The following is a 27,231-nucleotide window of genomic DNA, read 5'->3' on the forward strand; positions in this document are numbered from 1 at the left end:
TGGCACTGAAACGCACCACGAATTGAAACAAAAAGGAGGGTGCCACATTGAATGAAAAATGAGTATATTTTGATGATACAACGCGGCTGCGCTCAAAGACTTGGTTGTTGGATAATTTGCGATGCCAGTATATAAGTGCTGATATCTCCAATATAATGTACGGGACTTTATCGGCTTGATTATTATTATTTCCTTGGCCGCAGCCTTTCTTCTATCTCTCGCATCCCTCGTTGTTCCTTTTTCTTCATTCTCTTTCTAGGGTATAATATCTCCTATTCAAGAGAAGATGCACTTTGCCGCGGTAGCTCCCTTTCCTTTATCCATTGGCTCTCTTTCTCTCTCGGTGAATTTATACGTTACAGGATAACGCACACAAGTACACATATATACATACGTGTGCACTGCACGTGGATTTTCTTCCTCCCCTCCTTCTTTATACTTCGCCATGTACGCTGTACAGGTATGTGTATGCGTGTGCTGGTCTCTTTGTGCGGGTATATAGGTACCTGATGCAACGCCGAGGATTGCCATTCGGTATTCATCGGCTCGCACTTCCGCGTCGATCGATCGTTTTTACGTTCCTCTCTTGCTCCTTCCATCGCCGCGCGTGCCCTTTTTCGTGCTCCTCTTTCTTTATATCTTTCGGTACCTATACTTTATTTTATTTTATCGTATAGGCAAAGTTTTCAACGATATCGCATAATCTTCCACAGCTGCGGGATATACGTGAGAAAAGTTGCGTAAAACGTTTATACGTAAAGCCCACGGTTTTTCTTTTTCCAAGCACATTGTATATAGGGTTATACCCATAAAGTATTGGCTCATACATGAGGAATGAGGCGCGAGTTTTACGGGCGCGCTATTATGGTTTATGGCACCTTTTGGTATTTCGATGCGCGCCCATATTGCCCATCGGTTCATCGTAATGGTGCCAAAGGGTTTTCGACCCCCCCCCCTTTGTTCGGCTTATTGATGCTGCTGCGGTTACAGTGCCGATGAATATACATCACTTTTAACGATCGATCCTTGTTGTTCTTGAAACAAATAAAATGTAACCCAATAGGTGTACAAAAGAATTTAATAGCAGTGGAAAATATTGCATTCCAAAATCACCGAACTCCAATTTTCCAGGGTAAAACTTTCAAGGATCAAGCAACAACGGGCAAAACAAAGGAAAAACAAAAAAAAAACCCACCCCAACCATCATTGCATCCAAACTGCGCGTATCCCGAGATCGCGAAAACTAAAACAAAAAAGCATCTCTCCCGTTTTTCACGATTCACTACGCGTGCTATCTCCGTTTCGGGCCCCCCCCCCTGCTATGCAGCCACTGTTCGGACGCATTCGTGCGAGATAAGCGAAGCAAAACGTATAAAATCCTCGAGATACTGTATACCCACCGAAATGAAAAAAAACAAAAGAAAAAGAAAAAAAAAAACAAGCTCTTGTATAAAACGCAGCATCGAAACGGTGCTATCCACGCGCAGGCACGCAGACCCAAGGGGAGGAGGGGTGCATTGTTATCGCGGGTGAGTCCCGCGGAATCTCCCGGAACGATAATTTCGCGGGTCGCCCATTAGGGAGAGGCGACACGGGAATCGCATTAAGGCCCGAGAGAGAGCTGCGTTTGATGATCGGCCGCGATCCATTTGTGCCTGTACTATATATTGTATGTGCATGTACATGGATTGGGGCTTCCGATGCTCGGGTTCGATCGTTTGCCAAAGTGTGTGTGTGTGTGTGTGTAAAAAGTAACTGTGTACGCGCTTATACCGAGTGTACGGAGCTATGCACTCGAGATCGGATTTTATGCGAACGAGCGCGCCGAGGTGGTCCAAGTGTAGCGCTGATGCAACGAGTGTTGGCGAGATGAGTAGGGCCGCCGGGAGATCGATGAAGCACTTCGGACCGGCGCGTACATGGGATGTACATTATTTATGTGTGCTCTTTTCTTTTTTTTTTTTTTTCTCTTCAAATATTTTCTGTTTTGCACGTTTTAAAAAACGCTGTATACGTGAGACTCACGAGATCTTGAATTTACATGACGCAAATGGAAAAAGAGAGAAAAAAAACCCGCTCTCGCCGCTGAATCGAATGCGTGGAAGCGACGAACAGAATAAAATCGTCAAAGTTATCAGTCGTAAAAATTAATTTCCAATAGTAGCCGATGATAATGCGCTTGATTTATTGGGGGGAAAAAAAAACAGCTATACAATACCTGCCGGTGAAATTTTAAATTGCAAATGGATTTCATTAAGAAACTCCTTCTGGTATACGCGTCCCCGCGTGAATGGGCACGGTCGCTTCCTTTCCTTTCTCTCGCTCGGGAAGCCCCGTTACGTATATATATACACACACACGATATACCAACTCTTTTCACCGGAGCCGACCTTCCGCTCGAGTTGAATCCATAATGTATACCGATCGCTAGCCAATTAATTAGAGGCGCGCGCGTCCGTAAGTGAATTGGCAGACGATTGCGTCTTTGTCTCGCCTTTTTTTTTTTTTTTTTTTTTTTTTTACCTTCGAACTCGAAAGGACATACCAGCCATTGGACATTGTTTTTTTAATAATTTGTTGCAATGACCACGATCTCTCCCAAAATTGCAATTTAAGAGGGGGTGGCACGTCGAAAAGTGTAAGATAAATACTCGGTTAATCAGCTAAAATGTTCCCTCTTAACTTTGCGGCGCACATTTGCCGTTTCAGCGAGCGCGCATCGTCGAGTATTACGGAAAGCTTTCAAGGGGCACTTGATCCAATACGCCGAGGCTGCGTTATACAGGTAATCGGTAACTTTCATCAGCGTTTTCCATTTGATTTTTTTTTTTTTTTTTTTTTTGTATGCACGCGTTATACGTTACTAGGGATTATATTGATATTTTGATAACGATTTTTAACTAGCACAACACTGACGCGGTTAAAATGTATACACACAGTATTGGACCGATCCTTCGTAGCTTTTGGTTGATTTTCCTTTCGTACACAGCTGTCGACTGGCTCTTAACTACTTAACGAAAGAAAAAGAAAAAAAAGCACAAGTGTACCGCATCGCGAGCTTGCGAAGCACGCATATGCGTATATATGCGATAGCGTTGGCGAGAATCGGAGTGGTATTTATAGCTCGAGGGCAGGAGACACGCACGCAGTGGGGAAGAAGGAGAGAGGGGGGGGGGCTTGGTTTTATTGTCGCAATAACATCATATAAGGCGGCCGAGGGCTTTTGAAGAGCGGACGCGCCGAAGACAAGAGAGGGACTCCGGCGTGTGCGAACTTTGTCGAGTGTATACTATTACCATCGTGTGTGTGTATGTGTGTGTGTGTACATGTCTCGGTCGCACGTGTCCTTCCCTACTCGACGACGCGGCTGTAATACAGTGCAGTGCCGGCAGAAGATCCGAGCGATAGAATCCGCCGGCTGTCTTTCCGCTGAATTTTGCGGCATTAACGAGCTGTCCCTCTCTTTTCCTCAACAGTTCCACCCTTTTTTTTTCCCCCATTTTCTTCTTTGTATTGCGCGCGATCGTTTATTCGGATCGTTCGTCGGCACGTTAATGGAGGGTGATTTACGTTTTGTTGTTTTTTTTCAAAATATACCTCAAGGCGAACTCTACATATTATGTATATACCGTGTATTCATCGCCACCGTAACTATATCGTACAGACGGGAATTGTATATGGGTATATATATTACGGGCGCGCGAAAGGTGATTTATCGCGGTGTCGTGTACCAGAGAGTGTGCTGTAATAAACAATGAAAAAATGTATGCAATTTGAGTTCAATTATCTCCTAATTTTCGGCAAAGATAACCGAGCCAACAATTACACACGTAGTCACCGCCAACGATCACTCCCTCGCTCGGCCTTTCATTGATTATTCTCTCAGATATATATATGTATAAATAAATGGCTCTTTTATCAATAGCGTTTCCATCTCTGCGGAGCCGTAGTATCGCACGACGTTCCGATAAGTCGTCGACGAAATCTGCTCTCCTTCCGATGGCTCCGCCCGGCAGTTGGAAGTACTTTTATACGGTATTCCGAGTCGCGAGGAAATTTTTTCGTGAAACAAAAGGAAACGGAACATCCCCGCGGCGCACCGTGTCCCTGTACATATATACTCTTCCGGGGGCTTACTAATCACGGCCCCATTTAACCAGGATTTTCCGCGCTCATCTTGCTTCTCTGCCCCATATACTTTCGTTGGTATGCCAGAGCACGCGTCGCTGAGTGCTCGGGCGCACACGTGCACCGGGAGAACGTATAATACACGTGTCGAGGCGAGGGACAGAAGGGAGTCGACGGCCGAGTTGATTACGAAAGAGGCCGTTTTACGGGGCATGGAGCAGTCTTGGGAGCTCTCTTTAACTACCGCGCCTTGTTGCAGCTCTGTGTCGGATAATGAGTCGTACAAATTTTTTTTTTCGAGCAGGCGCTTTTTTTAAAAATGTTCAAGCTTTCGGGTAGTGCACATAGGTACATTTACTATACCCTAATAAGAAAAAAAAAAAAAAAAACGGGAAATATACTGCGATTATGTATTACCTTGGATTGGATACATTGCCTTTTAAAGCAATGTAGCCATTAAATCTTACAAATAGCGTAATTATAAAAAAAAAAAATAATAACAAAAAAAAAAGATAAAACTGACGGTGCCATTATTAATATAACAAAAAGGCACCTGCAAAGCTCACACCAGATTAATCAATTAGCACGTAAACTGATCGGCAAGTGGTGTACACATATATATATAAATATATGTAACGTGTCTCACGAAGATTCACTAGTGTAGAATTGTTCTCTTGGGACGCGAAGAGCGTGTTGCGCGCAAAGTCCACAACAAACAAAGTCTCGCACGGCCTCGTCATCGCGGGATCTCGCAATTATCCCGCTGTACAGGCGCGCGGCGTTAATTGATCGCCATCAGCCGACAGACCGCGACGTACATATATGAAACGAGCCACCGCCACCGGTGCACCGGCGAGAGAGAAAAGCCATCGGAGCCATCCGTGGCATAATTATTTTCCCCGTTCTCGTCGCGCGAGTTTAATGCACCGACTAATTGCCATTACCGCGTGGCGCAGCTGCATGCACATGCACATATAATACCCACATATGTGTTGTAAAACGGGGCTGCACGCGAGCTGCCTTGGGCCCCTTTCTTTCATCTTCGCCGTTTGCAGCTCTCGCGTTGCCATTTTTTTTTTTTTTTTTTCTCGTTGCCTCAATTCTTATCTCGAGGGACGAAGCGAAAGGGCCTCTTACGACGGCTTGTCGATTAATGCCACGAGAGGAAAGGCGTTTGCGTTTGTTGCTCTTAGCGAGTGGAGGGCATAGTGTAGGTGATGTGTATTTTCGGACGCGAGCGCCAAATCGCCGGGAATCCGCGAGCTCTGATTCGGGTTAATAGACCGTTGTGTTGAAGAAGAAAAAAAAGGAAGATCAACGTTTGGAGCTTCGTGGGGGTCATTGGAGCACGCATTTTTTGTTTTTCATCCACGGGAAAAGTGCCCCATGACTATAGAGGGGAAAAAAAAAGGTCTCAAAGATCAAAAGGAGTCGGTCGATATCCCGCGACTCTTGGAAGCCCGAGTCGTAATTCTCGCTTGCCCAAACAAACTTGTAGCACGGAGCAAAACACACACACTTCGCGCGAAGAGTGAAGACCTCTCCGGAGGAAGCGACAGAAGGATAAAAGAGGAATCACTGTCTGTTTGAGCCCTTGTGCATATACATGTCATATACCCGCGACCCCCTTCCTTGGGTGGTATATGTCGCATGCCCACCGTCCCATATGTCCACACAAAACATACACACATATTATTGTATTTATGTAGTTTTTTTTTGTTTTTTTTTTGTTTTTTTGTTTTTTGACGCGGCGACAAAGGCGGACGGGGCGAAAAACCGGCTTCTACACCGGTTGGACACCGATGCGCAGATCCAAGAATGGGCTCATAATGTGTCTAGGTATTATATGCATACACGCTCGCGCAGCAGCTGGAGGACCATATTACTCTTCGTACATCGCAAGCCGGCTTATGGCTCTCTCTCTCTCTCGTCGCATTAAATATAACGACGAGAGCACGTGGTTTTCCCCCCTTTTACCGTGTATATACCCTTATTCTCTGTGCAAGTGTACGCGCGCGCGTGTATTACCTACCCGCAAGAGAGCTAGCGAAAAAAAGGTGCAAAGAGAGGAAAAAAAAAAAAAAAAAAATGACATAGCCGGCCAGCTGGTACATATGCACGCGTCGTGTCTCAGTTTCGCTGTCGCCATGGCTTATTGCTCTCGCGACCGTCAGCGGCAGTTGTCGTCGTAGTCCCATGCCTTTATAGGATGTGTAAATGTATATACATATATTTATAATGCAAGTATGCGTACACTGATGCACGGGTATTATAAATAACACACGTATAAGGTAAACGTGCATAATACCGGTTCCTTTGAGCGCACCTCCTGCACTCATTATTTCGAAGCGCCCAACGGTGGGGTTATGCCTTGTATACATGGGTTAAGGGGCACGTTTGAGCAGCTCCGACTCCTGATGAGGGTGTATATTATTTGTCGGACAATGGCACTTGTGCTTGCTCCACTTTGCAGTCGAGATTTTCGGGTCGACACTGTGAGTTTGCCTTTGGAAATATTTGGGGACTTTACTCTTGGTTGCAAGGCTATTTTTTTCTTACTTTTCCCTTGTCCAAAGCCAACACCAAGGCAGAGAGTTAATTTGCGTTCGGGTGTCTACTTTGGCTAACGAGGGGGGGTTAATTTAAGTCCAGAGAGCCCCTCAAATCGTCTGGACGCAAAAATGTCAAGATGGCACTCGACGACGCGCTCCAGCAGAGGAAAGAGGAGCGAAAAGGGGAAACTTCCGCTAATAATCACGTCAAAGAAGAAGACGAAGCTGTGCACACGAGCCCTCTCGACCCGGTCAAACTTCTTCTTTACCCAAATACTCCGTGTTACAGTCTGGGGAAAGGAGGAAAAGCCAAAACTGCGAAAAGGGAAGAGGCTACCGGTCACGTTGTGGGAAAATTTATTTCAAAATTTCCATGTCCCCGTAAAATGCACGCGAATCGAGTGCCAAAGCTTATACATGTATACACCACGTTTGCACGTCAAATATAGAGGCTGTCGGAAAATCGTGTAAAGACGTCAAGGGGCGAAAAGCACCGAAATACGTGATATGTAGGTACACACTCTATGCTTGTTTGAAAAAAAAAAAAAAAAAAAAGAAAAAAAAAAGAAAGCTCGAAAATGGGAAAAAGAAGAAGCATGAAGACATACAAGCATAACTAAGCGAGACGCTTCGCGCGAACTCGCTCCTTTGACGACAGCACACATTCGGTGGCGGGTCCAAGCAGCCAACAGCTGAGTCCACATGTACCTACAATTATAATATATATACCGAGAGCCGACGTAACAGCAGCTCGCGCGGTGCTGTATGCACATACCTATGTATTTTTACACGCGCGAGTAATACAGAAAAGACGGGCGTGAAAGACGATTACCTCGGTGGCGCACGCGATAACGTGGCAAATGACATTTGCATGACAAAAGCTCGTCACCAGCCGACAACTGCGGCTTCCCGTGAAACGCCCGCGCGTATGCACTTTTTGTTTTGTCGACTCTCGGTGGTATATATATATATAAATATACGTAAGGCTTTCGTTCATATACCTCAAATGGGTATAGTGCAAAGTGCGACGCATTGGCTAGCTCCTCCCTTCGATAATGTACGTATTATTTCAGCCACGAAAGCTCTCGGGAGCTTTTAAAACAATTTCCAAGCTTCAAAGCACCCCGAAAAAAAAAGAATGAAAGATGTTCAGCGAAAAATAGCAGACGTGAGTCACCAAATCCGTCCGCGTGCGTGTGTGTACTTTACGAGCCAATAAAAGCCCGAGTTTTTCGACGGGAGGAAAGAAAGCACTTTGGGCCTTTTTGGTGTACTTATACTTACGTACTCGCTCGTTAAAAAATAAGGGCCAGAAGCGCGGCTAAGTGGGAAACCATAGCTCCGTACAATACACGCACCCGCCCACGGGCCAATTAGCTAGTCAAAAGCACTCTCGACCCTTTTTTTCCCTCATGTGTACCACCAACACACCTCTCTATGCGGTGCAAACGCATGGGAGGAAAAAGCAAATCTTTTCGACTATATAACGCGGTCTAGCGCGCTACGAGAGGTGGTAGGTGGAGGTGGCACGTGTGTGGGTCTCGGAGGATGTTTCGCGCACTTGGGAGGTGAAAAAACGAGGGGGGACTCTCTCCCCTATGGGTCACAAATCACCGGAGAGGGAGGAAAAAAAGATCAAAAGCTCTCTCGAGCGAGCTTGAGCAAACAAGCCACTTTTCACCATCTCTCTCTCTAGGCTCTCTTTAAATATAATGGTACAAGGGCGGAAAATTGAGCAATTTTTCTCGCCAACTCTTTTTTTCTTTTTTTTTTTGTTCCTTCCAGTGGCTCTCTCTTTCGAGTGCCTAATTGGTAAAAATCTCAACGAGCACCAGCTTGGGGCTTCGAGTGCCCGAGGTATGATCTCTCTTGTTATTTATTTGTTAATATTTCTCGTTCTGAGTTTACTCTGTGCTAGTAAATTTTCATTATTAGGATTTATCAAGATGTGGACGTTGTGACTTATTAGGTATACCTACATGGTGTAGGCAAATGTCTTGTTTCGTTCCGTTGAATGTAAATAAAAAAAAGTTCCAACTCAATCTCCAAGTCAAAAAACTATTTGTTAAACAATTGATACAGTAACCCTTGTAGCGGTGTACATTTATTGATAAAACGATCTACGGAGCGACAGCAGTCGGTTTGTATAGCCTCCTACGTTTAGTAATCGCTCTTGGTGAAGGAGGGGGGGGGGTGGTAAAAAAAAACCCCCCAATGATCTTTCGAATCAATGCAATAAATCTATCAATGCTAATCACAAATGCAAACACGTAAAAAAGTGAGGGAAGTTGAAAGTACATATTGTCACGCGCACTCGATGCATAAAGTCACAGAACCGAGCTGGTATAATGCAACATACCGCGAGATAGCATGATGGAGATGTATAAATATAATAACAAAACAATTATGCGTCACATCGTATACACAAAGATGTGTATCGATGTAGAGTGTTTGTATATATATATATGTCCCTTTTTTACATTTATGATTGTATTGATGTGCGTGCGAGCGCGTAGTTTATCTTTCGCTCTTTTGTATACAACACACGTACTATATATATGAACGTATGACAAGGGAGAGAGGGAGAAACGGCGTTATCGCCGGCGGCGCTTGATTTACGACGACCAAACGACAAACTGACGGCGGCGTCGCTCAAATGAGCATATATATACCTATACATGTTGTATACAGCTATACGCGTAATAAACCAGCTCGGCCGCGCAGCTATATAGCGGCTCCTTTTGATCGCTTATCGACGCTCGCACGCCCGCGCCGCGAGGCTTAACACTGGAATGGCAATAAATTTTTTTTTTTTTTTTTTTTTTTTTTTTTTTTTTACCATACATTTTTACACGTGGTTTGTCCACAAACGAAGGAATACAGTCTTATGGTGCTCCGATTGTTTGACTAATGGTTTTTTTGTTTCCTTTCGACAAAAACTTTTTGGATCCCTCACGATTATGTAAAATATGCAAGACAAAGTCTGGTCTGCGTCAGTTGTAATTATACGAAGAAATAAACCAATGACAAAAAGTGAATAATAGGATAATACACGTAATTGTATATTTGCCGTCATGAAGACAATGTTTCTCGCCATAATTATTAAGTACAATATACCTGATTGTTAGCCAAACAATTGATAAAACGTAGAGCTGCTTGTCAACTAAATACAATACGATTCACATTACGCTCTTACACAGGAAGCCAAGTGGACGTTACGACGCTCGGTAATAATTTTTCACAAGATTTTTGCTGACGCGCAATATTTTTAAAACACATCTTTCTATTGTTAATCCTAAAAGAAAAAGAAAAAAAAAAAAAAAAAAAAAAAAAAAAAAACCCTCACGCTTTGATCTCGCGCGCACATAGGCAGTCGAGCAATAAATCAAAAAGCTTTTTGCTAAATTTCGCGATCTTCAATAAACCCCCGACCGTTTGCCGTACACATCCTGCAAATAACTCTCCTCTCTCTCTCTATATATATATGCGCGCCCGACGACCCGGTGCACTGTTGCGTCACTCTATACGAAGCGCCTGACGGCTGGCTGCTCCCGTTTTTCTGTCCCACTCTCTACATGGTGCTGCATCAGGTGCCGCCAGTACATAATATACATATGTATGTAAGCGCAAATATCCCTTTCTCTCTCTCTCTCTCTTCACTCCTTGCATCAAACAGTTGTTATGAACCACTCGTATATATTATACCTGTAGGCCGAGCTTGCGAAATTGCGCGACTTTTACGACCGACAGACGTCGCCGATGAAGAGAGCTTGGGCTTCCAATTCCTTTGCTTGCCTCGACACCGTGTGAACCGACCGACACAGGGACGAGGCTCCTCATCTCTAAGGGTGTGACAAGCTCAAACAACGCGATTGGAGCTTTTCGAGTCGATGAGCCCACGCCATTAACGTTAGAGCTTTTTCACTGTGGTCGACGTCTCAAGCTAACCTGATGTGTGCCTACTGTTTAGTTTTGGCACAAACACTGTTTTGCGTGTATGTATTTAAGCGTTTCGGGGGCAAGCCATGAGGCTGTGATGAAAACGCTTGCTTCGGATCGCAGAGCTGATTGCACGAATATTAAAATGATTTTTTTTTTTTTTTGGCTCTTCCATGTAAAAGCACAAGGTGTTCGCGAGCTGTGGTACCCACGTGCCCTGCAAAGGGACACGCCCAAGCTTTTGACGATAATAATACCGTGTATATACGATTGGTATCACACTCGCGCCAACTCATCCGTTTTATTGTATTACCCTCCGTTAGGGGAAAAAACGCCCTTTCGATCAACCCCTCTCTGATTACTCCTGTATAGTATACCTATGCACACAACCTTTTAAGTATAATTAAACCTCCAAGGGCGCGTGTCCCGTGAAAATTTGTCACTCGTGTTTTCCTCGCAACAGCAGGCGTACATCTAAATGCAACCGTCATCTGATACGGTTACGAGGGACACGTTATGTTTATACGTGTGCCCATCCCGTGAGCAACCAAAATTTTATCTTTGAGTTGTATAATTGCTCGCGTGCGCGTGTGCACAATTTTTTTTATACCTATATATATACGTATGTATGCCAGTGAATTGTACCATGTGTCTATTAATTTGGGAGCGTCACGGTTTTTATTATTCCCGAGTACACACTTTTTTTTTTTCCACCGCCGCTGAGGAACTGTATCGTTGCGTCATCCAAAAGCTTCCCCCGCTGCATCTATATACCTTTTAACTGCGTGTTACAGAAGATGGAAAAAAAAAAAAAAAAAAAAAATAGAGAAACCTCACCGCGGCTTTGCGACGAGGAGGCGCGTGTTGTGTTTCGCGGTTTTTTTTTTTTCACCGCGCGCGTAAATTGGTCGCGCCCGTCGCGGGTGTAAATCACGAAACTTTGAATACCAGAGTGCAAAAGCACGCCCGAGTACAATGGCACGGTTGTGCATCATCGTGTGCGACCCTGGCTTATTTTTCTCGCTTGCCAATGTCTATATATACCTGTTAATAGCTTATTACGATTGCTGTGTGTGTTTGTGTTATTTTTTTTTTTTTTTCGGACTATTACTATATATTACTGTACAGTCTGCATGACTAATGTTTTGTAAATTAATTGAAATTGGCGTTTTTTTCGTGCGTACATAAAAAACAACTAATAGTCCTCCTGAATCGGGACGGACTTTGAAATGCTCGATCATATTTTTAAATTAATCAAACTCTAAATAGTCAATAGCTGATAGTGCGAGCAGAATTTGTTTTTCTAGCATGTGCGTCCAAACACGCATTGATTCCCATACCAAGAAAATTCAAGCTCTGTTGCGATTAGGCGTACCAATCAACGGAGCTCAAGACCTCACATCCATTCGAGCGTAATAAATTTACTATCTCGATCTGATTGACGCTCATTCGGTTCATTAAATAAAGATTTCATCTCCCCGGCAGCAAAAGCAACACATCGATGTGTCCTGTATGGCGGTATCACAAATGTAAATCATCACCCCGACTACTTTTGTTTTTCAACTGATCTCGCTTATTTCAAAATCGGTATATTATACTGTAAGATCGGCTCGAATGATCACTAATAAGAGAATTAAAAATCAGCTTACATTAGGCACATCTGCACTGGAGGAACTACAAATCCACAAACTCCCGGGTGAATCCGTATAAGGACGCATGGATGGACAGGAGACGCATAAGTATACCCCAAGAGAGAATCGTCTCGGTGGGACGATAAATCCTATGCGTGTATAAGGTTTTGCGTAAATAGGCCCAAATGGTAATATATAGCCGAGCAGAGAGAGAGGCGCGAAGATGCGACCATCGCATTATAGCTTTCTCTATTTTTTTCTTTCGTATCTATGCGAGGCTCTTATGTTTTTTCCTATATATATACACACGTGGTGGGCAAGTGAGCTTACATCACTTATATTGTGTATACTGCACTTACAGAGACGAGGAAGAAGAAGAAGAAGAAAGCTTCTTTTGCGAAACCCTCGCAAGTGGTGAACGAGTAAAAGGTATATGTCAATTACAAGCGCGCGTGCGAGACGAGATGTATATAAAAGCTCTCAGAGTATCGGTACTAGTCGAGCGTTAATAAACGACCCACGATCAAAGCGGTGGCACTGGACCTCACAGCAGCAGCTTGGGCTCCAATTAGCGTCGAATCATCACTAAAGGGCGCCCACACACATATGTACCTATACATTTGCGATATATATACATGTGTGTTTTTACATCGACTGATGGATGATGTACCTCTATACATATACAGCGTATAGGCAAATTGTCCGAGCGATCACCGTCCCATCCTCCTCTTGTTCTAGCGATCGAAAACCGATGTATATCGTTTCTCTTGGCTGGTATCTCTTTACTATATCACGTATAGGTGGATTTATATTCACGAGTGGTTGTTTGCTCGATGCTTTTTGTCCTCGTTTGATCCTTTGCCAAGTATCGCCGAGAGTCGCCAAACGAGTTTCCCAAAAAAACTACGCTCCGATTCCCGATCGGACGACTAATATCACATGATATCGGTATATCGGATGCCACCGATTTTTCGTTTAAATTGGGATTTTTTTGCTTTTGATTTGTCGAGTTGGTGACGATACGATGCTGCCGTTGATTTTCAATTGAAAAGTTAAGTACATCGAGACACGAGAAAAAAAAATCCCGCCAACCTGTATTAATATAACGTAAGGTCGTAAAACTGCGTATAGGTTGGATAATATACAGGTATAGATTATAGGTAGAGATCGATTGTGATGTCATTATCATGACCGTCAACGGGACAAAAAGAGTTTTCATTGCAAAAGAGCCGCACAAGCGTGTAAGTGTATATTATACAACATTGGCTTCCGATATCACATACGCTATAAATGTATATGGGTATACACTCGCGTACGACGGGCTCATAACGTGTAAGTATATAAGCGGTACGGCAGCGGCTTTGAGAAGGGGTACATCACCGCGGGAGGCTCAATTAGTGGCCAATTTCACATGAGCTATACACGTGCTCCGGACCCGCGTAACATCCACGTGTATATATGTATATACCTACAACGTATCGGTAACAGTGTATGTTATATATAGGTACAAAACACACCAGTTCGACCACTCTCTTATCTCCTTCAACCATCCTCTTGGTCCTTCTTCCTCTTGTCCTCCTCCTCCCTCGCTTGTTTACAAGCTTCGTGTAGGTATTCGTCATCCAAAGCGAGTAATGTGTGCAGGGGTGTATATATATAATATATACGTACAATACTCGAAATTCGTTGGATTTTGGAACGAAGATCGATGCAATCGGTCAAATAGTGCGAAGTTACACGGTGTAAGGGACAACTAGTGCAATAAAATTATACAAAACGTAACACCTGCAGTTATCGTGTGCTCGTTATACGTGATGAATCTACCTGTCCAAAAAAAAAAAAAAAAAAAAAAAAAAAAAAGTGAATGCAGGTGGTAGTTGTACGAATAAACAAAAGATCACCACCACAATATACATACATATGTACGCGTAACCCATGGCAACAAACCCTTATACCTATGTATCAACGATTAATTGGCTTTCTCCAAAACGGAAACGTGTACCTACGTTACACAGTGGTATAAATCTACTAGCGTCTACCTGTACATATACGTAGGGTACAAACAATACAATGTACATCACGTACGAACGCACGGCGCACAACGGCAATAAAACATCGGGAGAGCCATTAGCATTATATAGGGGGGGGGGAAAGTAGCCTTTGACGCCTTATCTCTCCCCCTCTGCGCCGAATCCGGTTTTTTTTTTTTTCCTTTTTACGATCGGAGGGTATACACTTAATCGCGCAGCCCACGGGCAAGTAACGCGCCGAAATATAAAAGGACAGGAGAGAGGAAAAGAAACGAAAAAAAAAAAAATAATAAAGCAACGGCCCAGTCCCACGCGAACAAAAAGCCCTTTGCCTGCTCGATACACGGACTTCCTGGCGCAGAAGTTTCTTCCTATAGACTCCGTAGGTACTACTCCCTATAGTATATACTAGACGATTAGCTGACGTTCGAAGGTACATATACACACATACACGTATAATTATATACCTCGAGTATATTATAAGCACATTTCACGCGACGCCGCTCGCTTTCATCTGCACCACAACCCGACGTACGAACGTCTTTTCGCATCAGCATCATCATCATAATTATATACAGGTACCTATAGATGATGCTCTCCTATATACGTTACTTGTGTTTTTTTTCTGCTTGAAGGGCCCGACTATACTCATTACTTTTTCACCCTTTTATTCTTGGCTGGCCCAATATAGACAGTTTAATCGTGTGACGGGCCACATACGTGTACACCCATATTTCAGTTTCTTTCTATGTACATTGTACGAGCTAATTACTCAAATGTATACGTAATTGTACAATCGTGGGTTTAAAGTAACACTGGACGTTGAAATTACTCTCAAATGAATGAATATATATATGTAGCCATAGGTATACACACACGTTGCAGGGTAACTTTTGCAAGTACTCGTGTAGCGTACAAATGCGTGTATTCTTCCTTTTTTTTTTCACCTTTTTCTTGTTCTTCGTTATAAGTGACCTATTCTCGGGGCACGGGGCGATGACGATCAAGATCTCCGAGGCGAGATCTCGACAAAAGAGCGGACGAGGGAGAGGGAAAGGAAAAAAAAAAAAGAAAAAGAAGCTACAGCCGTGGATGTACACCTTAAAGCAAAAGAGTCAGCGGAGGAGCGATGCATTTGCACCCCTACACCGATATACAACGTGCATTGTGCAGTGTAGGCGTTACAAGAGAGGGAGAGTTGGAGCAAGATGTAAAGTGCTGATTGCTCATGCATTTGTATATACCTGTATACGTATACGCGTATATCCACGCGCGACTCTCGTAAGTATCTATATGTTACGTAGCTCTTCTGACATCACGTTGCATGTTCTTGTATATTTATATATGGGTATGATGTTCTTGTATATTTATATATGGGTATGGGATCACTGAGTTGTCGCGTTTTCTCATTTTTCATCGATAACGGCAAAGAGTTTTCCTACACGTGAAACAAAGTATTTGACAACTGTATATCGAAAATGCTGATGCCAAGAACGAATTTAATTAATCTCCCTCTTGGCTTTTGTTCTTATATTTGGTATTATGAGGTAACTTGTGCACAGCCATTGTAAATATAGTAGGTACACACACACGTATATATATATATATATATATATATATATATATGTACGGTTGCGTCAGCTAATTCTTTTTTTTTTTTTCTTCCACGCTCCAAGTATTGCGGAATAACGGTGCGTGCGAAAGTTATCCACCAGCTCCACATGTTTTTTGTAGGGCCTGCACTGCAATCACCGGCATGTATACACGGGACGACGAGGAATAACATGAAAACGGGCCGATAAGAGCAGACCGGAAGTAATTTCGTTCAACCGGAAAAATTTTGAAGGAAGAAAACAATCCTCGGTGGGGTGTCGCTCGAAAGTTACTCCAACCCTCGTATAAGACAAGAAAATCCTATGTGTCTTTTATATCGTTGCGAGGTAACGCGAGGCGCGGGAGTTATACACGACATACACTCTCCAATTGAGCTATCCTACCCCGAGAGCTCGTGCGTCGTCATCATCATCAGCATCCCTTACCACGGGCGCGCAATTTCAGAAATTCAAATACCGCGACTTTGAACAACTATACCGTCGCCGTACTCTCATTTCGACCCTCTCCCTTTGGCTCTAGCGTGTATATATAGGTACGCGGTGCATGTCTCAAAGGTCCGCATACCTTACCTATCCGAGCTCAACTATCCCGTCAAAGAGTTCGACGTCTGCGATGTACTTATAACCAAGAGACTCTCTGCTCCTTTGACAAAAAAAAAAAAAAGAAAAAAAAAAAAAGAAAATCTTTATTGGTATTTTTACATCACGGATCGATCGAAGGGAGAAAAAACAAACCCAGGAGCTATAACGTGGGCACGTACATTGTATATCCTATACGTACACGAGTACAAATTTAATGTACCCTAGTATGGACGAGTGCACCTTGCGTTTTTTGTGCTGCGCACATAATACGGTTCAGCCAAGAGAGAGAGAGATATCCCTTGTATATATACCTGTCCCGTGCAGAGAGAGAGAGAGAGAGTCGCCGAGAGATCAAACGCGCCTCATCCTTTTCTTTTGTGTATATATATATACCGAAGACAGAGCGAGAGATTCCAAGAGATCGAAGATCCCCTCACCCACCCTCTTCTTCTTCTTCTTCCACTCCTCTTCGATTCAGCCTCTCTGCTCTCGTGTGTGGTTAATTCGAGTGTAAGTGTGTGTGTACATCTATGTGTAGAATATAAGAAAAAGCAAAGAGGACGAGAGAGAGAGCGGGCGATTTTAATGCAAACTGACCGCGTGTATTTACATGTACATGCGCTGCAGACCAGAAGAAGCAAAGGGGGAAAAAAAAAGGGAAATAAATATATATATTTCTTTTTTACTCGCGTATAAGTATAAATATATTATTGTACTGAAGCACATGCTTCCTTATTGCGTGTATATCGTGTGCATGTATTATAGCGCAACCGCGAGATTTTTGCGGGGCCTGACGTGCGTTGAATCGCCGCGAGGAGACAGCCTTTTCCCTCTTTGTGCCCTTTTTTTTACTGCTACCCCCTACGTGTGTGTGTGTATGCGCTGGAAAATATCGAAGAAAAGAAAAGGAACGAGTTTCGCGGAGTTGCAATCTGATTGCTCGCGGGTCCGCGGTTTCCGTGAACTTTCACGTATGGATTGTATACATGCAACTGACTCTAATTGCACGTATATATATATGAGCTTGGGGGGGCAATATTGTTCTGTCGTCGGTGGTTCTATTTTTTGTACACTTTTGCTTGTTCTGAAAAAACATTTTTTTATATATATGTGCAATTTTATTGCTCATCCAAGGGCCACGTCGGTAATGATGGCACGGGTGTTGTGTGAATTGTGGCCGATGGGTCGGAAACTCGTATTTGGGAACGGGTATATAGACGCGCTTGATTTTAATTTTATTTGCGTCGGGCACGGATGACCGTAGGCAACTTTGTAGCGTTTCATTTCATTGAACCGCCGATTCAGAGACGAGGATAAAAATTATCATCACATGCGTACGACATGTACATATAACTATATAGAGTAGATTTTTGGGATAAAAGCAACAACACATAGCTGTTACTTCGTGTTTTTATAGCATTTACAATCACGTACTTTATTATAAATTCAAATGTATTGAAGTACCTGTACAGTACACGATCAAATAAAATTTCTTCAATGATTACTGCACAAGGAGCTACAAACTTGCACTCGAAGGTATCCAGTGGATAGTAAAAATGTTGAAACAATAAGGGCACCATCGATATGGTTTTTTTCATAACTATTCTCATCCACACTAGTACTAAACTATGCGTTTTATAAAAAAATGTCAAATTTCAACCACACATGCGCTTCTAAACACGCTTGGATTTACAGATCCCTCGCACGCGATTGCGAAACGTCATTGGATGATCTTGCCCAGCGCGGGCATGTATGCAACGTTTGGCTGTATCGGGCAACACTCGACAAAAAAAGGCTGAACCCGTTACCGAGAATTCGTTCATTCAACCTCGTTACAATGCAACGTTAAGCAGGACCGCAGCAAAGACGGCAGAAAGAATAAGCGCCGAGCAAAGAAAAGTAAGTATGGGGAGGACAGACGAATATATATATATATGTATACCTATATACGGAGAGAAACAAAACACTCACCCCTCGTTCGGCTTGCTGTTGGTCCTCGTGGCCCATGAAATTGGGCATGGCGGTGAGATTGTACCTCAGTCCAGCGCAAAACGGCACGTTGAGCTTCTCGCACTTGGCGCTCGAGCCCTGATGACCGGCATCGTCCCAAGATTCCGCCCTACCAATCACTACCGCGATCGGTAACAACAGCGCGATCAACCCCGGTATCCTCGACGTCATCGTGCCTTGTTGCGAGTGACTTTGACCGACAAATCGACTCTAGATCCGCAGTGATCGTCCTCTATGGATCTATGTTATTACGTTGGCCTGACCATAGCTACATTTGACGATATATACACTGTGTGCCCTTACCGTGAGACGTTGACGTCCCTCGCGACCACTCGATTGTTCATGTTTTATCGGCCAAACCGATTCTTTTTTCTCGATCGGTTCGTCACACCTGCAGAGTTTTCAGTTTTTCGAGACCGAACCTCAAATCGTTTGTGTCAATCGACCACATCGCGTTGTTTCCAACGAAAAATCCATTCACAACCTTACCGATCACCGATCGAGATCGTCAATAACGTCAAACGAAAGCACCTTTCTGTTATTCTCGCACAATATGGCAACATATGATGACACCAACAGAAACAAACAAAACAACTTGCAAATCGCCAAGACAGAAGTTAGCCGCAAAGTGGTGTACGAGGAAGAGGACGAGAGCGCGCACCTCCACCCGCCTCGCCGGTCGTGAAGGTACTGAAAGCTGCTGAAAGCGACCGAGTAACGAACCGCACGACGGTGGAGGAGAGCAACGCACAGGCGCGTGTATATATAATACTACATAACAGGCGAGCCGCCGCCATGTGGTACAGTTCTTCGGTGTGTGAGTGTGTGTGTAGCGGCGCGCCGCAGTCGGCGTGTTTCAATGGCTCCGAAGCGGGCCGCTTCTCTTCTTTTCTCTTTCGGAGGAGGAGGAGGAGGATATGCGAGGATGACATCAAGGAGCAAGCGCCCAAGGTATAAGTATTGCGGAGGAGAGAAAAAGGAAGATTATGACGGTCGTGATGAAGTTGACCCCCCTTTATTATTTTTTCTTTTGTTTTTTCCCACCACGGTCCATCGATTATTAGTTGGCACTTTTGACAAAAAAATGTCTCTACTTTCATTCAGGATTCGTTGACACTTTTATTGTACATGGTATAGATATTTCTTCGGCCCAGATGTGCAATTTGCGTGCAATCGATAAAAAAAGAGAAAAAAATGGTACCCAAATAAAAATGGTAAATCGGTACAAAACGGGTTCGCGCGTCGATCGTCCGACCGAGTATGTAACACGATTACGCAAAGGATGCATCATAATGCGCCTAATGAAACCGACACCGAGCTAAACGCCCATGTATGTATAGAATGCAAAGAATAGCAGAGCGAAAAGGGGGGGGGGTAGAAAAAAAGGCAGCCGCAAAAGCTTGGGTTATACTATCGGGAGGAGCGAGCGGAGGTAAAGGAAGGAGATCATCGGCGGCTCGAGACGTAAGAAGAGACGTGTTTCGGAGCCCACCACCACCAACTCCTTCATTGGCCATCTTCCCTTCATCCTCAAAAACTCAACTCGGCTGCGGTTCTTTTCTCTCTCTCTCTCTCTTTGGGTCGTGGTGGAGTGGCTGTATATGTCCGTGACTCGCTGCAGAGTAGGATTGTTGGTGCATCATCATCGAGACCAATGTATGAAAAGCGACCAGAATTTCTACTGATCCGTATTAAGCTTCAATGCATTATCCTCTTATGCGTCGTCGTGTACAGCCCTCCAAAGGCTGGCTACTGGGAGGACGTGGAGGAGGCCATCGTGACATGCAACCAGGGTTACGATCGGCTCATCGTCATGGGTGACTTTAACATCGAGTGGAACTGCTCGCGTACAAGCAGTCACTGCAGACATTGGAAACAGAAAGAGTACCCTACGGTCCTACGCACCACAGCGGGGCCTCCGAGTCCACAATTGACTATATATTATGTCTTAGCAAGAGCTAGCACGCAGACACAGCTTCCTTGGATTTCTAAACACGATGCACTTGTGGTGGAGTTAGAGTATGAAATGCCTTCTAACCGAACGAGGTACGTGAGGCGCCGCTCGTACGGGAGTCTGGATGTGGATGTTCTGGTGCGGGAGCTGCGAGAGGAGGACTGGAGCTGCAGTGGGCACTTGATCGACATGCCCCGTCCGAGACATCAGGATCACTGCTGGTCCCAAGCCGTGGATAACGCCCCAGATCAGATCGCTGATCAGGGCCCGTAACCAGGCTTGGCAAGACCTTAGGCGGCGCCGCTCTGACGATTCCCGAACCAGGTATAATCATCTGCGAAACAGGGTCAAGATGGAGATCAGAGATGCGTCGAGGGCGTACCACCGACGCCGCTTTCGGGAGTGTAGGAGCGCGGCGGAGAAGTGGCGGGTGATAAACTCACTCGGATTTACAAGGCAAAAGAGTATGCAACACCATTTACCCATTGACCCAACGGAGCTGAACAAACACTTCATTGGTCCGGGGGGGGGGGGCTGGATTACTTCCATGCCTGCAGCTAGCGAGGATCGCGCCAGACGACCGATTTTATTTCCGACATGTGAGGCCTGAGGACGTGATTAATGCGTGTCGGGCGGCTAGGTCTAACGCCTGTGGACCGGAGGTACAGCGTGCTTACCACATCATGCTGAGCCTTGTCGCAAATGTTTTAAGGACGGGTACACCTGAGTACCTAGCTGAGCGAGTCAGATTCAGGGACGAGGATCCACGGGCAGTCGGCACAAGGAGGGTCGGTACTTATGAGCTGGAGGTGCTACGAGCCCGCCTCGACGTGTTTGGGTCGTCGTACATGGTGGGTGCAGCGGTGGAGTGGAAAAGACTGCCTGCATCGACGAGAGCTGCCTACGCCACTACTAGTTTCAGAAGCAAACTTTTAAAAGTATTAAAATCGAGAGACATTAGACTGAAAAATTAAAGTGTTTTTATTAAAAGTGTGCGCATATAGTGACTTTTTTACATTTTATTTTTTATATCCTCTACTAAAATTAATTTATTTTAAAATTCTTATTCTCTGAAAGATGGTTACTCTCAACAAAATGTTTTATTTTGTAAACTATGGTGAGTCTCTGATATAGTTGAAAAATGGATAATTTCGTCCTGGCTACCATGGACTACTTATCTTTAGCCTAAAATAAACTTCTGACTTCTCTCTCCTTTTGTGCTCCCTCTTTCTCGCCTCGAGCGGTTATTATTGTGTATTTTCGCAAGAGACGCTCCGCCGGCTTATGGGATTATAATTGGGGGGAAACCTGCGCGCGAAGGGGCCCAAGCATCTTGATTTTAGAATCGCGTGACGTTCGTCGATCGGACCAAAAAGTGCTTCCAGGATGTGGCAGACGATTTGCGAAATAATCTGCGCCTTGATTCTAGATTGGAAATTTTTTTTTTTTTTTTTCAATTGACTTTTAATCGCAATACAAAATGGCCAAATGGCACCCCAATTTTATCAATTATTCGACTCGAGACACGGGGCAAGCAATAAGTTGCCACAATCCGATCGTCGATTATTTCATTTCCACAATCCAGCCAGACTCCCGATGTTGCGCAACCCCAAACTTTCCAAGCGCGCTCGAATTTTTCTATATAATTAAAACCGAGGGGGCCAATAAATTCCGCGCCAGTTGGCAAACAGCCGGACCGGAGCTACAAGTTGGGTGGGTACATAATATTATTATAATGCATAAGTACCCGTCCCTTCGCAACTTTCTACATGTATACCCATATGTATAGATATACGTACGTGCACTTCTCGCATTCTTCGAGCGAAGACTTTGACTATTGCTGCGATGCAGGAAATGAAAGGAAAGTTGAGAGGGGCAGGTCACGCCGGGGCAGAGCAGTTTCCCATACGTGAATCTTAATCGTGAGGTAAGATGCGGCGTTTGACAATATAAGTATATACGTGCACAGCTCGATGGTACATTGATTTGCAAGATCGGATGAAGTACATTACCGGGACGAGAATGGAAATCGGTCGGTGCCGATCGAGAAAAAAAATCCACGTTCCTCGTTGTACATGGGCCTGTATGTATACTTGATTGATCGATATCTGTGCACGGGCATGTAATCGATAGAACAAAGAAAGAGCCGCTGATAACGTTTTGTGAACACAAAGTTGAATCTGAATTATATATGATACATGAATATGATACTTTCGCTCGTTGAAAGTTATTTTGATTGAAATACTAGTACCAAAATATTATGCACTTCGTCTCGAAGCGATTCAATTTATATATGCAATTAAATTCAATTTATTTTATTTTACACCTGCCGCAGTCCAGACGACAAATAACTATATAATCTCCGACCTGCAGACTCCGTTGATGAAAACGTTATATTTGTATACTTCATGCCTGATTATAATGTAATTAATTAGCTGTTTCATAAATAATAATACCCAGTGTTTTTTAAGTAAGTATATCTTTATAATACATCCAAAAACTTTTGTTTCGATTTTTGATAAATTTTATTTGACTCATAATCATAACTAGTATAGAGACATCAATAATCCTACAGAAAAATGTTTTTTTTATGCGTCTGACAAAAAATTTTTTAAGGTTTTTTTTTATTCTCTAAAAAGTAGATAAGTAATTTGTTTCAAAATTTAGACAATGTGTTTTTCAAAAATTTTAAAAGTACAACTTTTTCTACCAGGGAAATTTGTCAATTATAAAAAATATACTACATAATTATACTAAGTAATGTGTATTCTCAGAGTTTTCAAATAAGATACGTTAAGAAAGAAAAGTAATTCACTATCTACTTAATATTCCAATACTACAAACTACAATCGAACTTGTTCTTTTTCGACGCATGCCGTCATCTATAATCGATTCATGTTACTCCCTTTAATAGCTGGCGTGGAAATAACATATTAGTGAAGACAAAACGTACTACATCTTCAGTTGCAATACAACCAGCAAAGTGCTAAAACTCAAGTTTTTTAAATATTCGAAAAATGATAAACTTTTTACGCCCATTATTACTTCAGTTTCAACTCTATTTCATTATTTTTGTAAATCCGGGTAAATATATTTTATACATACATCGTCTGTAGAAATAAAGTAACAATCTCAACAAAATCACGTGAAAATACAATAACCATCAATTAATCGATTCAGGATGAAAATAAGATTTTTCTCTCATAGCATTAAGCTGAATAGTTGTGCATTTTATACGGTACTAAAGTTGAATCAACATTATCTTACATTAAGGGATACAACATTTCAATACCACTAATAAATTCAGCGAGTTTAAAAAGAAAAAAAAAGTTAAATGTTAAGCCTAAAAGATTATTTATTAACTAACCTAACTCTCATTATATTACTCACTGCTTACTGTGTAATGTGCCACTCCCTATTTAGACGTAACATGATGCAATGCGGAATTTATATTTAACAAAAGACTTTTACCATCGCATATCATAGAATAGAATGTATGACAAAATTATCGTTTAATTTTTTCAGTTGTAGGAATAATTGGGGGCTATAAAGCTCATGAAGGCGACTTCAAGTACCAAGTGTCCATACAAGTGAACAATGTACACATTTGCGGAGGTAGTATCATTGACAATTACTTTGTGCTCACAGCTGCCAGTTGCTTCTACAAAAACAAGAAATTTCAAAATCTTCCATACAAAATTGTGGTTGGAGGAGTAAATTTAAAATCAATCAATGTCTTTAAAATTGACCTAAATAAAGTTTACGTGCCTGTCAAGTATTTGGATGGGTTATTTTCTAATGACCACGATATTGCTACTGTGGCGGTAAGATTTAAATATAGTACTTACTGAATAATGAAATGTATATGAAATTCGATACATATTTTCAGTTAAAGAAGAGCTTAAATCTGTTTGAATTCAATTCGCAAATTGGAAAATTAAATTTACCACAAAAGAACTACGAATACGCGGGTCCTGATGCCGTTGTGTGTGGCTTCGGAGTAAAGAGTATCAGATACATCAAGGATGAAGTGGGGACCACGGAGTACCACGAAAAAACAAATCATCTCCGGTACGCCAATGTCACGGTGTTTGCCGGCACGTCCAACTGCACCAGAAACAGTGGCCCGTTTTTACAGATAACCGACCAAGTGATTTGTGGACAAGTCAGACCAATCGCCATTTCTAAATACGGAGGCACGTGTATGGTACGAATAAACAATTTTAAACGATAAATAAAACGATAAAAAAAGGGTTCATCGATTGATGTACATAATTTCCAGGGCGATCGGGGCAGTGGATTAGTCGTCGATAGCAAAATAATCGGAGTGTTGGTCGTCCACACGCAAAACTGCGACGAAACCCGATTACGTTCGATCTACGTGAAAGTGGCGTCTCACCTGGATTTCATTGACAGCGTAAGAAAAAACAACGTTACCAGCGACGTGCGAGTCCATACATTGGGTGCAGACAAAAATAAGAAACTCATTTACCCCACTCGTTATAATAAATTGCGCTCACCCCGTACTTAGAAATCAATGACGAATTAGTCGAGAAGCACTAAAATAAATAATATATTTTGTCTCCTATATATCATCACTTTTGTAAACACGCATAAATAAATTGACAATTGAATTACCAAAAGTTCATGTCTTGATCAAAAAATTGTCTTATCTTTACTAGCCCGCTTTACTACTTGTGTTTTGTTCAGTATCGTCACTCTTCAGTTGTACCCAACAAATTCAGTCATTAAAATCCAGAAAAACGAGTGATTATCGAGTTCATCCAATTCGTACAAATTAGAGTTGAGTTTTAAATTATCAGCCGATTCGGATGGTCATACTTGACAATCTTTACTTTTCCCTCCCACCTGACAAGACGTTGAAATCGTTTTTTTAACCCCTCCAACGGCTCACTCGAAGCCAATAGATAATAGAAGTATTTTCCAACAGCTTTAGTAGTTTTGCGATAAGCTGAGCGTTCAGACGTGCAAGTTTCCTACACGTTTCTGTAATGATGAATAACTGCGTGTACGTGCTCCTACTGCAGTTCCAATGGCACTTTGTTTTTTTCGTCAAACCAGGTAAGTGCGAACAACCACACGGTACAATAAAATTTCAATTGTGACGATCATCATACTTTTGGCGGTTTTGCGCGCAGTGGTCTTATCGTTTTACGCGTAGAATTGGAAAACATACTCGTTATTCACAACGCGCCAAGGCCAAAACGTATCTTCAATCCCACCTTATACATAGACAAAGGTGTAAAAAAATCGTGTGTTCGAAAACACTGAAAAGAAGGAATTTGTCTCACGTGGTGGTATTATATGCGTGTCGTTTAGCCTATTTGCGTTACGATTCAACTTGAGGTGCGAACAGTTAACTATCGTATTGCACGAGAGTCTCTGTCATTTGAACCAATTGATTTTGAATGCACTTACAATGAAATATCATCCAATGTAAAATTAAGTAATCATCTTAAAAATGGTTCAGTTGTAGGAATAATTGGGGGCTATGAAGCTAATGAAGGCGACTTCAAGTACCAAGTGTCCATACAAGTGAACAATGTACACATTTGCGGTGGTGGTATCATTGGCAATTACTTTGTGCTCACAGCTGCCAGTTGCTTCGTTAAAGACCACAAGTTTAAGGAAGATCCGTACAAAGTCGTTACCCAAGAGGTAGATTCAAGGTCAAAGGTCGTCTTGATCATCGACATTGAAAACATTTATCTACTCGAGGCGCATTTCAACAGTCGCGCCATTAAGGATGACATTTCTGTTCTAAAGGTGAGACGTAAACGGTCATTGTCAAACCAAGTATAAAAACGTGAAAAGGGGGGGGGTGAAAGTCTCATGATTTCTCTCAGCTGCAGGAAAGTTTGGAACTCGAATCGAATCCACTATTGAGAAAATTGGACTTGCCCCGAGAAAAGTATACGTACGCTGGTCCCGCGGTGATATCTGGCCACGGGGCAGTTGGTATCGGGTTTTATTACTCCAGGGACGGGATTTGGGTGAATCCTCAAAAGACACACAAGTTGAATTACGCTAACGTGACGGTCTTCGAAAGACATAAATGCACCACAAACCATCAGCTATTCGTCGAGGCGACGGATCAAATGATTTGCGGACAAGTCAGTAAGCCAAACCCGAAATCCACGACCAACGTAGGAACGTGTAAGGTAAGTCTGCACATCTTGTAATAAATAACGAATAATCGATAGAGTGTGCACTTGGTATATATAGGGTGACGAGGGTAGCCCATTAGTTGTCAACGATACGATAATCGGGGTGCTGAGCGTCCACGCGCGGGGTTGCAACGAAACAGGGTCACATTCAATATACACCAGAGTATCTCATTACTTGGGTTTCATAGATTATGCCAAGAAGGACATTGTTACGGACGCCATGCACGTGTATCATCTCAGTCGATCGGTAAGGCTTGCCTACAGTGACATCACCCGCTTCCAACTTCTGCCAATGTAATATCTTAGGTCACACCGAATAAAGCAAAAGTCTACGGTTATAAAAGGCTATACCTATATAATTACGCAAGTGTCTCTATACAGTAAGTGGCTAAGCCACGCAAAATTATATGGGATTGTGATGGTGAACTCGTGAAAAAAGTGGCGCTGTTGCAACACCATTGCAATAGAAATAGCATGAAACGGTGCGCATAACGTTCGTGCACGGCGTGGCTAATAAATCAAAGCAGAGAAATGAGATGTTATTGAAAAATCGTCCGAGCTCAACGGGTAAATCGTGCACGTGTTTGTCCCGACGCGTGTGCTC

At 43.0% G+C, this 27,231-nt stretch overlaps 2 protein-coding genes across 3 annotated transcripts in view; one reads left to right on the top strand and one right to left on the bottom strand.

The window, feature by feature from the left end:
- Positions 1-19,161, bottom strand: part of LOC106640650 (frizzled-4-like) — a 42,074-nt gene extending 22,913 nt beyond the window's left edge. For both annotated transcript variants that reach the window (XM_089590638.1, XM_014354743.2), the window contains exon 1: positions 18,447-19,161. In XM_089590638.1, the coding sequence (XP_089446764.1) occupies positions 18,447-18,656 (210 nt within the window). In that variant the 5' untranslated portion in view covers positions 18,657-19,161. The remainder of the gene's footprint in view (positions 1-18,446) is intronic.
- Positions 19,162-25,951: 6,790 nt separating this feature from the next.
- On the top strand, positions 25,952-26,925 carry LOC106640648 (chymotrypsin-2). Its single transcript, XM_089590791.1, has 4 exons — positions 25,952-25,976; positions 26,054-26,226; positions 26,313-26,621; positions 26,686-26,925. The coding sequence occupies exons 1-4, from the start codon at positions 25,952-25,954 to the stop codon at positions 26,923-26,925; spliced, it is 747 nt and encodes a 248-aa protein (XP_089446917.1).
- Positions 26,926-27,231: the final 306 nt, after the last annotated feature.

This window comes from Copidosoma floridanum, unplaced genomic scaffold (assembly GCF_036245765.1).
Source record: "Copidosoma floridanum isolate Cflo_tuat_1 unplaced genomic scaffold, Cflo_Japanese_pri ptg000013l, whole genome shotgun sequence".
NCBI lineage: Eukaryota > Metazoa > Arthropoda > Insecta > Hymenoptera > Encyrtidae > Copidosoma > Copidosoma floridanum.